Here is a 13,594-nt window from a genome sequence, read left to right as displayed (position 1 = left end):
TCCCAGCCTCACACCATCACCATGTTGCCTGGTCCCTTACCATTCAGCAGTAATTACTCTTTCTGTTTCCATCACACGTCACTCATTCCTCCATAATAGCAATGTGTTCTGCCCTTTGCCTCTAGTCAGTTATTTATAGAAGTGTCTGCTCCTCCCACTACATGGGGAACCTCTGAGGGCAGGGATGGTATCTTTTTTCTCTCTGCCTCTGTACCTGCCAGAATGTTGGACATTTGTTCTACTCCTTAGGCTTTCTGCAGTGCTAAATTAAGTGGCGAGGCTGGCTGCTTTGCTCATCAGAAAATCATGCAAAAAGTTTCCTTACAGGGTATTTATATGAAAGCTGAGGTAATACAGGCATTGGGTACAAAGAGTTTTGTTCAAAAAAATTAGTGGAAGTAAACAAAAAAATAAGAATGTTGAATTATTTTACTGAATTTCCAGTTACATGTTTCATAGCTGTATTTTTGTGTGTGGCTAATAACATCAAAAGAAAACACATTCTAAGGGTTTCATACCATCTCATAAATTGACTCAAGAGTTTTCCTATTTAGGAAAATTAGAATTCTCATCTACAGAATAGGAGTTTTGTTTCTGGTTTTAAAACATCATAGTCGTAGGCATGGAAAGACACTGGGCTTACCATTTTTATTTTCGATGTTTTGGTTTTGGTTTTTTTTTTTTAATTTTTAATGTTTATTTATTTTTGAGACAGAGAGAGACAGAGCATGAATGGGGGAGGGGCAGAGAGAGAGGGAGACACAGAATCGGAAGCAGGCTCCAGGCTCTGAGCCATCAGCCCAGAGCCTGACGCGGGGCTCGAACTCACCAACGGTGAGATCGCGACCTGAGCTGAAGTCGGACGCTCAACCGATTGGGCCACCCAGGCGCCCCTATTTATGATGTTTTGAAACACGTATTAGATACAGATACAAATAGAGATACAGAGATTTAGATGAAGATATAGATACAGATATAGGTGAAAGACACTTGGAAAGTGCAAGAAACTTCTTAATAGGAAATGTATTCCTCACTGGGAGGCAGAGCTGTAGGGAAGTGTATAATACAGGTTATTAGGAGAACTACCAAGGTAAAATGCTGTCTTCATCTGCAGGGAAACCCAAAAGTACTGCCATAATTTGGGAAGACTTACTGATTATCAAAATCCAGAAAAAGTTTAAAATACAAAATTCAGATACAGAATATAATTATTTGACTTTAAATAATGTCACTGGCACTTCAGTGGAGGTTTGCTGAGCTGTAGCCCTCGTCCCTTCTTACCGCACCACATTGCTATTCCATTGGGAGCACCAACACCTAAGCCCAAGCTGTGCTTCCCAACCTGCTTTACATCATGATCCTTGTGGGAAATGATGGCATGCATTCAGCATACTGGAATCAGTGGGTGGGGCTTCTCCTCACCCAAGGTGACCACTCAGGAACTATGGAAGCCCCTGGCCCCCTCTGACCCTCTACAATGTGGTACACCTGGAACCCATTGAGACACACTGTGCCTTAGCCTGCCAATTGAGAAGTTCCGGACTAGAGAACTGTTTTGCATGGTTAAAGAGAATAATTTTGTTTTATGGACATGCCTATCCAGTGTTTATTCATGCATGGTCTAACCAGTATTTGGGGAGCATCCGTTTTATGCAAGCATACTGTTGTAGATGATGGGGGTACCACAATGAGTTTTCTATCGTACCCTGTGGGAGCCAATGAAATTGACAGTAGACAGACTGTGTTAAGATCTTGACACATTTCCTCTCCTTATTTATATGCATATAACTTGTAGGTAGCCAGTTTGAATGCCTTATGTTTGTGAAACGGAGTGTGTCTTCTGAAATATGAAGTAGGTATAGTATGATGGGCAAGGGATTACCCAATGAAGGGAGAATCAAGAGATCAATATTCCAACTCCAAATCCGCTACTAGGTGTTTCCCCTCTCTGTGCCTTAGTTTCTTGAATCTGGTAGTTGGACTAGAATCATGGTTTTTAAACTGTACAATATGGATCCCCCTTAGGTGCCATCCTTTCATGCTCTTCATCCAGGAGTGAGTTGGGCTTATTTTGGATGCTCTGCCCTGGTAACTGTTTCCCCAAGCCAAGGATTATGAGAGAGGTGGGCAAGAGTTGAAAACTCCTGGACAAGAGTCACTTCTAAAGATCTTAAGAGCCTAATATCTTCAAACTCTTCTTGTTTCTTGTTATTTTTATCCCAACGAGACCAAAACTGTATCGAGAAATGAGACGTCACCCTCGTTTTTTCCAAGAGTCTTTTCTGTTTCAAAACTGCTTTTGTACCTAAAAAAAACAATAAAGATTGAATATAAGATCACATTTTAATTTTATGAAATGAAAATTTTAACATTTCTAAATGGCAACACTTTATACTCTTCTGCATCTTCAAATACTTATATGTCTTGATTTAAAATACCTAACCATTGAAGATGCACACACACCTATGCAATATGTAAATTTTAGACATATTTTTTCTGTCATCTAACTAGTAGTTAATGCTTATGTTACCTATAGGCTTCATTTATATTCAGATGATTCTTCTAGCTCTTCTGCCTGTGAATTAGACAAGTTATTTATACTGTACCCAAGGATAGAAAAGATACAACCAGATTGTATCTCCAATTTAAAAACAGTTACATTTGGGAGTTTAGTGTACAAGATTTGTTTGTGATTTTATTTTTATTTTCACTTAACTTTTTTGCTTTTAATCGCAATTGTATTGCCATCACTTCAGAAAAGTTTATAAGCTTCCTTGTTCTTTCTGCTACTCTAACATCTTCTCCCTATAGCCATACCTTCATCGGAGTAACTGCCTAAAACATTTTCTCAAGATTCTAAAAAAAAAAAATCCTCAAACGGTGCCTAGAATTTTGGAAAAAGAAAAGAAATCCAGACTCTTCATTCAACTTAAGCTGCAAGGTGCCTCACAGCTGGTCAGCAGTTGCCCACTGTGTGTCAGGGATTGTGCAGGTCCTGGGCAAGGGTGGTTCTGGTGTGGAGGCTATAGTGTACAGCCCAGACCCTTCTTCACGACCAAGACTCTTATCCTCCCCCCCACCCTGACCATTCATAGCTGAGTTCCTTCTCTGGTAATTACTCTCAGTTGGTTGAAGGGAACCTCTTCACCCAAGATCACTCCTTCTTGAGAGCATCCTGTATCCATTGACCAGTAGATGCAGAGTTGTAAGACCCTACCCCCAAGCCTCAAGGAAGGACAACTCTGCAGAAGCATCTTAGCTCCAATAACTTCCCATGTGCAAATCTCTGTTTCAGAATCTGTTTCCTAGGAAGCTCATCCAATGACTATGGCTCCACGCAAGGAGGGTGGTGGTGGTCACAGTTTGCTTGTAGAGATCGATATAAATCATGAAATCAAGTACATTATATCATTGTCATCAGAGAAGCATCATATAATCCTATGGGGGTGGAAGAAGTGACTTATTTTTCTCGGGGAGAATTAGCAGTGGGAGAGGGAGAGGGAGCAGAGGGAGAATTAGCAGTGTTTTTCAGAAGAGGCGACATTGGAGCTCAACTTTGAAGAATGAATAGGTATTCTCTAGGCGAAGAAGGATGTGAGATATTCTGGGATTGTAAAAGAACGTAGCTTATTAAAGTGGTGGCAAAGCACTCAGAGTGCAATTGGAAGGTGAGATCCATGGGAAGGAGCAGTAGTGATGGATCCAGAACCAGGTCATGAAACAGTCTTATGCTAGCGTGTGCTCTTTCTTCCTAGCCCTCCCATTAGCCATAGCACCTGTACTGCACACACAAGATGCAGTTTGAGCAGACATACTTAGAGATGCCCTTCTGTCACTTATTTGCTTGGAGATTTATTTCTTTGTCTATTTCCTTAAAAACTATTTTATTAGACATTTCATTTTTACTGGCTTTACAAAAGCTCTGTGTTTATGCAAAGAGGGCATCTTTTAGTCTGGCTTTAAAATAATCATCTATAAGGAGACACAAAGTTCTTCCTCTGTCATGCTTGAAATTCTATCACCAGTAATTTCTGGAATTTCAAGTGGTAAGGCATCGTAAAGATTATACAGTCGAGGTTTCTAGCACATGAACCTTCCTTTCAAACTTCAGACAAGGAGTTGTCCAGTTGTTTCTAGTATATCTCTAGTAATGGAAACATTACCCTTTTCCCACTGTGGTTAATTCTGATCTATCACAAGCAATAAAATTGCAGAGTTGGAATTAATCATTGTACTATAGATGAGAAAAGTGAGCTCTAGAGAGAAGAAATGATTTACCCAAAGGCATACAGTAGATGCTACCAAAGCCAGAGAAAGAATTCATATTCTTCATCTAGCAACTTTCCTTCCCTATGGCAACACAACGATCATCAGATCCCTGTATGAATTAGGTAGTTTCAGGAACCTGGGGTATTAGTCCCTCCTCTGCCCCTAATGAACTCCATGACTCACATCCAAGTGTATCAGTGCTCTGGGTCTATTTTTCTCACCTGTGAAATCAGAGGGCTGGACTAGAGGAACTTCTTGCTCCCTCCACTCTAATGTTATAAAAGTCTTTTATTAAGTGTAGCTGATATACAATGGTATATTAGTTTCATGTGCACAACATAGTGATTCAGAATTCCAGTTGTACAATGAATAAGTCACGGAGGTGAAAAGTACAGCACAGTGAATAGAGTCAGTAACACTGTAATAACTTTGTATGCTGACAGATCGTAGCTACACTTACCATGGTAAGCTTTATAAGAGTCTTTATCCTTGCTCTGAGAGAAGATATGTCTACAGCTCCTAGTGGACCAGCTAGAGACTGAAAGGAGAAGAGTACAGCAAAGGGAGCTGACTAGAGAAGTTTAACATGTCCTCCTCTACCATGTGCTAGCCCAAGCTTCCAGTCAGCTGTATTCTTGGAACCTTCATTTTCTGATCTGTGGGCATATTATAGTCGTCTCACTGTAGGCATACTTTACACAGTTTTTCCTTTGTAGCATAAGTGTTCAGATTACCTGTCCTTTAAACAGTGTTTCCACAGACCATAAAGTCTTTCCTTAGAAACTGACTCAACCTTATATGCTGCTGCTGGTTTTGAGTAAATGGGCTAAATCTTGCAGCCAAGCCTCAATGCAAACAAACACATTTTCTGGTCAAGCATTTTCTGGTTTGTTTAACTCCATTACAGGATTACAGGACTGCCTTAAAAAAAAAAAAAAAAAAAAAAGTTAAAACCCGCAGAAGAGCAAAACACAAGCCCTGGGAAGACAGTTTGCAGCCACATCAGCTCAGATCACCAGGGTAGAAAAAAAGCAGGGCCCTCATTGTCCAGAGCATCATTTTCTCCAGACTTTCATCTTATGTTCTTCTGCTATTTTAATTTCACCACTTCAAAATGGGGGGAAAATAGGTTAATAGTTTCCATGAGTTTAGACTGTGACCAGAGGCATACTAAGCAATTTCAGAACTTTCAGCAACCACAGCTTTGAGGAGAGGATGGTGATGGATATACCAATTCATCTTCGGATGGATTCCAGAGACAGGAGAGTCAGACCAGCCCAGAGATGCCTGGGTAGGATGTAAACAATATTCCTTTTTTTTTTTTTTTTTTTTTGCACACATTCAACCTGGGTTTAGTTTTATTCCAGATACTATACTGGGTATAGCATAGGACAGCAAAATATATTCTTAAGACATGGTCCCCAAGGCCTGCATTGCCCTGATATCAAAATCAGATAAAGACACTTACAAAAGAAAGAAAGAAAGAAAGAAAGAAAGAAAGAAAGAAAGAAAACAACAGGCCAATATCTCTGATGAACACAGATACAAAAATCCTCAAAAAAAAAAAATATTAGCAAACCAAATCCAACAATACATTTAAAAAAAATCATTCACCAAGTGGGATTTATTCCTGGGTTGCAAAGGTGGTTCAATATTTGCAAATCAATCAGCATGATACAACACATTAACAAGAGAAAGGATAAAAATCATATGATCATTTCAATGGATGCAGTAATAGGTTTCGACAAAGTACAACATCCATTCATGATAAAAAAAAAAAATCAACAAAGTAGGTTCTGAAGGAATATATCTCAACCTAATAAAGGCCATATATGAAAAATCCAGCTAATGTCATACTCAATGGTGAAAAACTGAGAGTTTTTCCCCTAAGATCAGGAATAAGACAAGGATGTCCACTCCCACCACTTTTAAATTTAATTTTTAATGTTATTAAAACATTTTTAATGTTTTTGAGAGAGAGAGAGATAGAGAGCGAGCATGAGTGGGGGAGGGGCAGAGAGAGGGAGACACAGAACTTGAACCAGACTCCAGGTTCTGCACTGTCAGCACCAAGACTGACACAGGGTTCAAACTCATGAACCATGAGGTCATGACCTGAGCCGAAGTCAGACCCTTAACTGACTGAGCCACCAAGGGGCCCCACCATTTTTATTCATTAGAGTACTAGAAGTCCTTGCCACAGCAATCAGATAAGAAAAAGAAATAAAAGGCATCCAAATTGGTAAGAAAGAAAGAGACTTTGACTATTTGCAGTCTTGATTTTGACTGTCATGCAGACATGATACTAAATTTAGAAAACCGTAAAGACACCATTAAAAAAAAAAACTACTAAAACTGTTAAGTTAATTTAGTAAGGTCACAGGATACAAAATCAATGTGCAGAAATCCATTGCATCTCTATACACTGATAATGGAGGCACAGAAAAGAAATTAGGAAAACAATCCCATTTACAATTGCACCAAAAATAACAAAACTCCTTATAATAAACTTAACCAAGGAGTAAAGAAACCTATACTCTGAAAACTATACAACATTGATGAAGGAAATTGGAGATGACACAAACAAATGAAAACATATTCTATGCTCATAGATTGAAAGAACAAACATTGTTAAAATGTTGATACTACCCAAAGCAATCTACAGATTTAATGCAATCTCTGTCAAAATACAAACAGCATTTTTCGCTAAACTGGAGCAAAAATGTCCTAAAATTTATATGGAACCACAGAAGACTCCATATAGCCAAAACAATCTTGAAAAAGAAAAACAAACCTGAAGGTGTCACAATTCCAGATTTCAGGTTATACTACAAAGCTGTAGTACCAAATCAATGGTTATACTACAAAGGTTACTTGTACTTTATACTACAGGTTATACTACAAAGCTGTAGTACCAAATCAATGTAGTTCCATAAATCAATGGAACAGGACAGAAAGCACAGAAATAAATCCACGATTACATGGTCAATTAATCTTTGATAAAAGAGGCAAGAATATACAATGGGAAAAAGTCTCTTCAAACAAATGGTATCTGGACAACTGAACAGCTACATGCAAAAGAATGAAACTGGACCACTTTCTTATACCATATACAAAAATAAACTCAAGATAGATTAAAGACCCAAATGTGAAATCTGAAACCATACAAATTCTAGAAGAGAGCCCAGTCAGTATTTTCTCTGACATCATCTGTAGCAACATTTTTCTAGATATGTCTCTTGAGGAAGGGAAATAAAAGCAAAAATAAACTATTGGGACTACCTCTTCTTCACATGAAAAGAAACAATCAACAAAACTAAAGGACAAACTACTGAATGAGAGAATATATTAGTAAATAGCCTATCCAATAAAGGGTTAGTATCCAAAAATATATAAAGAACCTATACAATTCAACATGAACACACACAATAATAATAATAATCTAATTAAAAATGGGCAAAAGACATGAACAGACTTCTTTCCAAAGAAGACATACAGATGCCAACAGATACATGAAAAGATGTTTAACATCACTTATCATTAGGGAAATGCAAATCAAAACTACAATGAGATATCACCTCACAACTGTCAGAATGGCTAAAATTGAAAACACAAGAAACAAGTGTAGGCAATGATGTGGAGAAAAAGGGACCCTCGTGCATTATTGGTGAGAATGTAAACTAATGCAGTCACTATGGAAGACAGTAGGGAGGTTGCTCAAAAAGTTAAAAATAGAACTACCTTAGTATCCAAGAATCACACCACTGAGTATTTGCTCAAAAAATGTAAAAACACTAATTTGAAAGGATGCCTGCATCCATATGTTTATTGTGATGTTATTTATGATAGCCAAATTATGGAAACATAATTGTTTCCGTCAACAGATGAATGGATGAGGGATACATATGTAATATTATTCAGCCATAAAAGAAGAATGAAATCTTGCTATTTGTAACAGCGTGGATAGAAGTAGAGAGTATAATGTTAAGCAAAATAAGCCAGTCATAGAAAGACATATCATCTGATCTCACTCATATGTGTAATTTAAGAAACAAAACAAATGAACAAAAGGAAAAAAGAGAGAGAGAGAGACAAACCAAGAAACAGACTCTTAACTACAGAGAACAAACCGATGGTTACCAGAGAGGAGGTGAATGGGGGGATAGATGAAACAGGTGCCGGGGATTAAAAGTACATTTATTGAGATGAGCACAGGCTGATGTATAGAATTATTGAATCACTATATTGCACACTCGAAACTAATACAACGCTGTATGTTAACTGCACCGGAATTTAATAGCTTTTTTTAAAAAGACATAGTTGCTTCCCTTAAAGAGATTAGTCTAATAGAAGAAATAGACAAATGTGCAAATAATTTTAATACAGTGAACACTGTAAGTACTCAGGAAGGGTAGACAAAGAAGCAATCTATTCCAACTGAAGGCATCAAGGTAGGCTTTACTGGAGAGTTGCCTTCTGACCTGTACCTTGAAAGTTCAAGATGATAAACTGTAGTTCATTCTAGGCATTAGCCAATGCACAGAATTATGGAAGTTTCTCATAAATTTGAAACAGCATGAGCAATCTGAGACATTAGGGGAATCTGACCCTAGAAAGGGAGGTTGAATGTCAGGTAAGGAATTAGTTCTTATCACATTGTGGGGCTATAGAAGTTTTTGCTAGAAGCAAAGTTAGTTGGTCACATCTGTGTGTTGGAAAGGAAACTGGAAGTCACTTAGGGAACAGGGAAGTGTTAGAGAAGGAGAGATGCAAACAAGAAAGCCAATCAGAGACTGTTGCTGTGGTTGAGACATCAGCACACTAGTTATCTACCTATAGGCATTTCTTGTGTGAGAGCTATTTAAAGGTTCTCATGGTAAGAGGGAAATTACTCCTTACTTTCCACATCCCTTCCAGTTCTGCATCTTTCTAATAAGATCCCCATCCCAGGTTTATTCTAGATTGTAAACTCTGAATCAGTCCAGACATCTCACTTGGAATATAGCATATAACAAGGTTGTTTAGTAGACAGTATGGGATTCTAGGGAAGGATGGAAAGTTAATAGCCAATTTTATCAATCTTTCCAAGTCCTGATCAATATATGGTATCCCTTTTGGTGAGGGTTTCGTTTTTTGAAGCTCAGCATATTTTGTAAGACAGATAAGTTGACTTTCTTTTCTGTCCAGCGTGCACAACGCTAAACTTGGAGGTGGTGTTCGAATCAAAGCTTTAAATAATCAAAAGCCTCATGGATTATGCTGAGCCCTGTTTGGGTTCTACAACTGGCATGCTCTGTGAGTCTCCATCATCAGGCAGACCCTCCTAAAATCTTAAGGTCCTTGGTGACCCTCCCAGATTTTTGAAGACTCATCAAGTTTTAGAATAGTGAGGTGTTCTTCCAGTGGAGAACCTTGGTTATGCAGTTCAGGGGGTCAAACAACTACAGCTGTGAGCAAAATCCAGCCCACTTTTGTAAGTAAAGTTTTATTGGAACACAGTCCTGTGCATTTACAACTGCCTTCACACTATGACAGCAGAACTGAATTGCTGCGACAAAACCAGAAATATTTACCGTACGTGCCTTTACAGAAATGTTTGCCATCAACCCTGCAATAGTGGTAGAAAAGGGACGGAAGTCAGAAGACATGTGTTCTAAATGCTTGGTTGGCCACCTACTACCTGGGTGAATTTAGAAAAGACGCCTGATGTACCTTACGTGTTTCTTTGTCTCTATAATAAAGGTATGCACTCTGCTTTCTCCCAAGTACTGTGATAGGCACATGAGCTAATTGTGTCTGTAACAAACACTGCTTGTCTTGCCATAAGGTATTAAATACGTGGAGCTCCTCAAGTCCCAGTTTAACATTGGTATTTATCTCTCCTTCCCCAGAACACCCTGGAACAGTGCAGTGTGTGCTCCAAGCCCATCATGGAGCGGATCCTGCGAGCCACCGGAAAGGCCTATCATCCTCACTGCTTTACCTGTGTCATGTGCCACCGCAGCCTTGACGGGATCCCATTCACCGTGGACGCTGGTGGCCTCATTCACTGCATTGAGGACTTCCACAAGTAGGCAGTCTACTCTGTCCCCTCGAGCCTGCCAGTCCCCTCAAGAGTCTGTCCTTACTGCCTGGTGTCTGGGCCACACATTCTTCTCTCACAGAGCTGTAGGATCTCAGGATTTGATGGGACCTTAAAAATGGAGTTTGTTAATCCCCTCTTCTAATCCAGGAACGGGTGTCCATTAATCCATCTGGTCCTTCACCCCAGTTTCTGCTCAAAGGCTTGCCTGGGGCTCATCCGTCACATCTTTGTGTGTCTCTGATTGTGAGAAAGTTGACTCAGCTGCAGAGTATGTACGTTGGAAATAGGCAGGATACCAGGGTAGCCCTCCCTGGCCTCAACACGAACAAGATGTGTGACAGTGGACAAACCGCTCAATTTCTCCGAGCTTTTCAGTCTGGTCATTAGAACAGAGCCTGTCTTAAAGCTCCCCAGGTGTAATAGTCCACAGTTCTCTCTGGCGCTGACCTCTACGTCTTGCCAGTCTACAAATAGGAGGTCACAGGGAGGCGGACGTGCACACAGAGCAATCAAGTCTGTCTTCCTAGTATAGGCCTCACACGTATTTGGGTCCGTGTCATACCATTAGCTGTCACATCTTCCCGTAACCTGTTTTCCTACCCAGGCCTTCTCCCCCTCAGGATGCTTTCCGATAAAATTAATGCGTGCAGTCTTGTGCAGTCTTATGAAGAGGATTAGAAAGTAGAGTCTCAAGGTCAAGGGAACTTACTCATGGGCCTGGAAAAATATGTCCTTCAGTTCTGTCATTCACAGGGCCCCCTTTCCTCTGTTATAGCTGTGGTGTTCATGAAAATTGTATGCTTTTTGTTTTGCCTTCTTTTTATTTGGCCCCTTTGTTAGTTGGCTGATTTGTTGATGACATTCATTACAAATATATAGTAACCATATGAAAGCTATAGCAGTGATTTGTAAATGGGAGGCACGGAAGCTTTCTGGCTTACTTACGGGGCAGTCTGAGTCTTTGAGGATAGTCCAAAGCTCTCACGGAGATAAAGCTCATGTGGCTCACCAGTTTGGGTCTCCATTCTATGGCCTCCAGATGTGCGGTCTTGTGGGTTATTTTTCACCGCTCTGTTGACTGTCAACAACCAGGAGGAGCTTGCCACAAGCAGTTTGGGGCCTTGAGACTCCTATTTTAAAAAAATGAATTTCCTTAGCACTTTCCAAGTAGCAAAGAAAGGGAAAACCTCACCAAAAGACGTGAGGCTGAATGAATTATAAAACCCCAGAGGCAGGAATTCTCAACCTGAATTAGACAAGTAAGGGCTCACTTTGAAAGGGCAGTCACAGCATAAATTGTACTTCACGTTATTGATATTTTTAGCTTGTAATTACACATGAAAAAAACCTGCATCTATTTAAGGGAAGTGAAAAGATACCAACGGGGAGTGTGTTTCTGTCACTGTGTGCCTCCTTTCTTAGACTTCCCTGAATCCAAGACTGATAGATGTAATCAGAGCACACATGTTTCTGTTGCTGGAAAAGACGGATCTATTACACCCCCCCAATTAAAACAGGAAATCAATTCTGACAAATGGAAGTTTATATCTATGCCATTTATCTTTCATTTCTAAGAGTGAGGAGCATAATTAGAGACTTGGGACTGGTGACATAAGTGTGTGGGTCTGAACACTCCAGACAAGCAGACTTGAGCAGCTAAAAGGCAAAAACCATCTCCAGCCCCCATCTCTCCCCCTCCACCACTAATTCCATGGCATGTTAAAACACAAATTATTTTTTTTAAATAATGTTGTCTGCATGATTGGCAGGTATGTAGGGGGAAAAGCTTGATCTTTTCATGATTTCCCAAAGAAAAATAAGAGAGAAATTTTACAGAACCCTGTTTCTGAGCCTTGAAAGTACTAGAACACAAAGCAGCTAAAAGCCTCACCCAGGGTGGGCATTGCAAGGCAAACGAGAGGGTACAGAGCGGGAAACAGCCTTCTTTTGCAGACGGTTTTGGGGGGCCTTGGGCTTGGTCTTTTAGGAAGGAAAGCTTTTAGAAAATCTCTTTCAATTCAGTCGAGCCACATCTGCAGAGAGCCCTCTGGGTGCTCCGTGCTAAAGGAGAGAGATACAAGGAGAGAAGCTGCCTGAGTAGAAAATGCACAGACACACCAAGAAAAACCCCTGTCAGCAAGGAGCTTGCCAGAAGGAGGGGAGGGAATAAGTGCAGAGTATGTGTGATATCAGGCAGAAGGGGCCAGACACGATGAGACAGGCACAGGCGAAGGCTTGAACTGGCAGAGTCCGAGATTACTTGGCCCCGGGATCTGGGTAGGCTTCTGGAAGCAGAATCTGAAAAGTATTTTAAGTGAGAAACAGAAATTCCTGACAGCAGGAACCACTCAGGAAATAAAGAAGGGTGAAGTGGGGAAGGGCGTCTCTACATTCAAGGAAGATTTGCTTGGCTGTAACTCGAGCAGCCTGAGAGTGGAAGTGAGATACGGAAGGCCCATGAGAAGAGATTGATCTCGCCTTCTTAGCATCCTGTCTTCTAAACTGGTGCTGCCCAAATGTTAATGTGCTTACAAGTCACCTAGGGATCTTGTTAAACTGCAAATTATAATTCAGTAGGTCTGAGGTGGGACCTCCCAATTCCAAATTTCTGACAGTCTCCCCGATCGTCTTGGACAGCACTTTGAGTAACAAGCTTCCCAAACACTATTTGTAAGGCCTTGTCAATGGGCCATCCCCTGCATAACTGCCTCCAGTCAATGCTGGCCCAAGTCCTCTATCCTATTAGGTAGCAACTCTTCCTATTTCAGATGACTATTCAAACCAGTTCCCTGGCAAACTGACTGTGTCCACCCTCACCTTCAACACACACACACACACACACACACACACACACACACACTTTCCCATTTCACCTAAATGGCCTTCATTCAAGGTCCAACTCAATTACCACCTCCTCTGAGAAGACTTCCCTGACCTCAACCCTCCCCTATACCCCTGTTTGAATTTATATCTTCCTCTCTGTGTTCTGCAGAGTTTTGTAAGTCAGCTATAGCTAGTACATACACAGCCTGATTAGTAATAAAGAACACACACACACACACACACACACAAAATTTTACACTTACCACCTTAAATCATTTTTGCAATATGGCAGGATATGTATATTGCACTTAATAGCACAAATGCAGAAATAGATAGAACTCCCTCACCAGTCTGGCTCTATGAGTCCTAGTTTATTTCTGTATTCCCAGTGCCAGGACAGTGAGCTCTGAAAAGCAG

The 13,594-nt window shown here is 40.3% G+C and overlaps 1 protein-coding gene across 13 annotated transcripts in view; it reads left to right on the top strand.

The window, feature by feature from the left end:
* Positions 1-13,594, top strand: part of LPP (LIM domain containing preferred translocation partner in lipoma) — a 679,983-nt gene that overhangs the window by 654,407 nt on the left and 11,982 nt on the right. For all 13 annotated transcript variants that reach the window (XM_049629520.1, XM_049629513.1, XM_049629514.1 and 10 more), the window contains one exon: positions 10,161-10,339. In XM_049629520.1, coding sequence (XP_049485477.1) covers positions 10,161-10,339 — 179 coding nt within the window. The remainder of the gene's footprint in view (positions 1-10,160; positions 10,340-13,594) is intronic.

Source organism: Panthera uncia, chromosome C2, assembly GCF_023721935.1.
Source record: "Panthera uncia isolate 11264 chromosome C2, Puncia_PCG_1.0, whole genome shotgun sequence".
Classification (NCBI taxonomy): domain Eukaryota; kingdom Metazoa; phylum Chordata; class Mammalia; order Carnivora; family Felidae; genus Panthera; species Panthera uncia.
The sequence above is the reverse complement of the archived record's forward strand: the minus strand, read 5'-3'. Positions and strand labels throughout refer to the sequence as shown.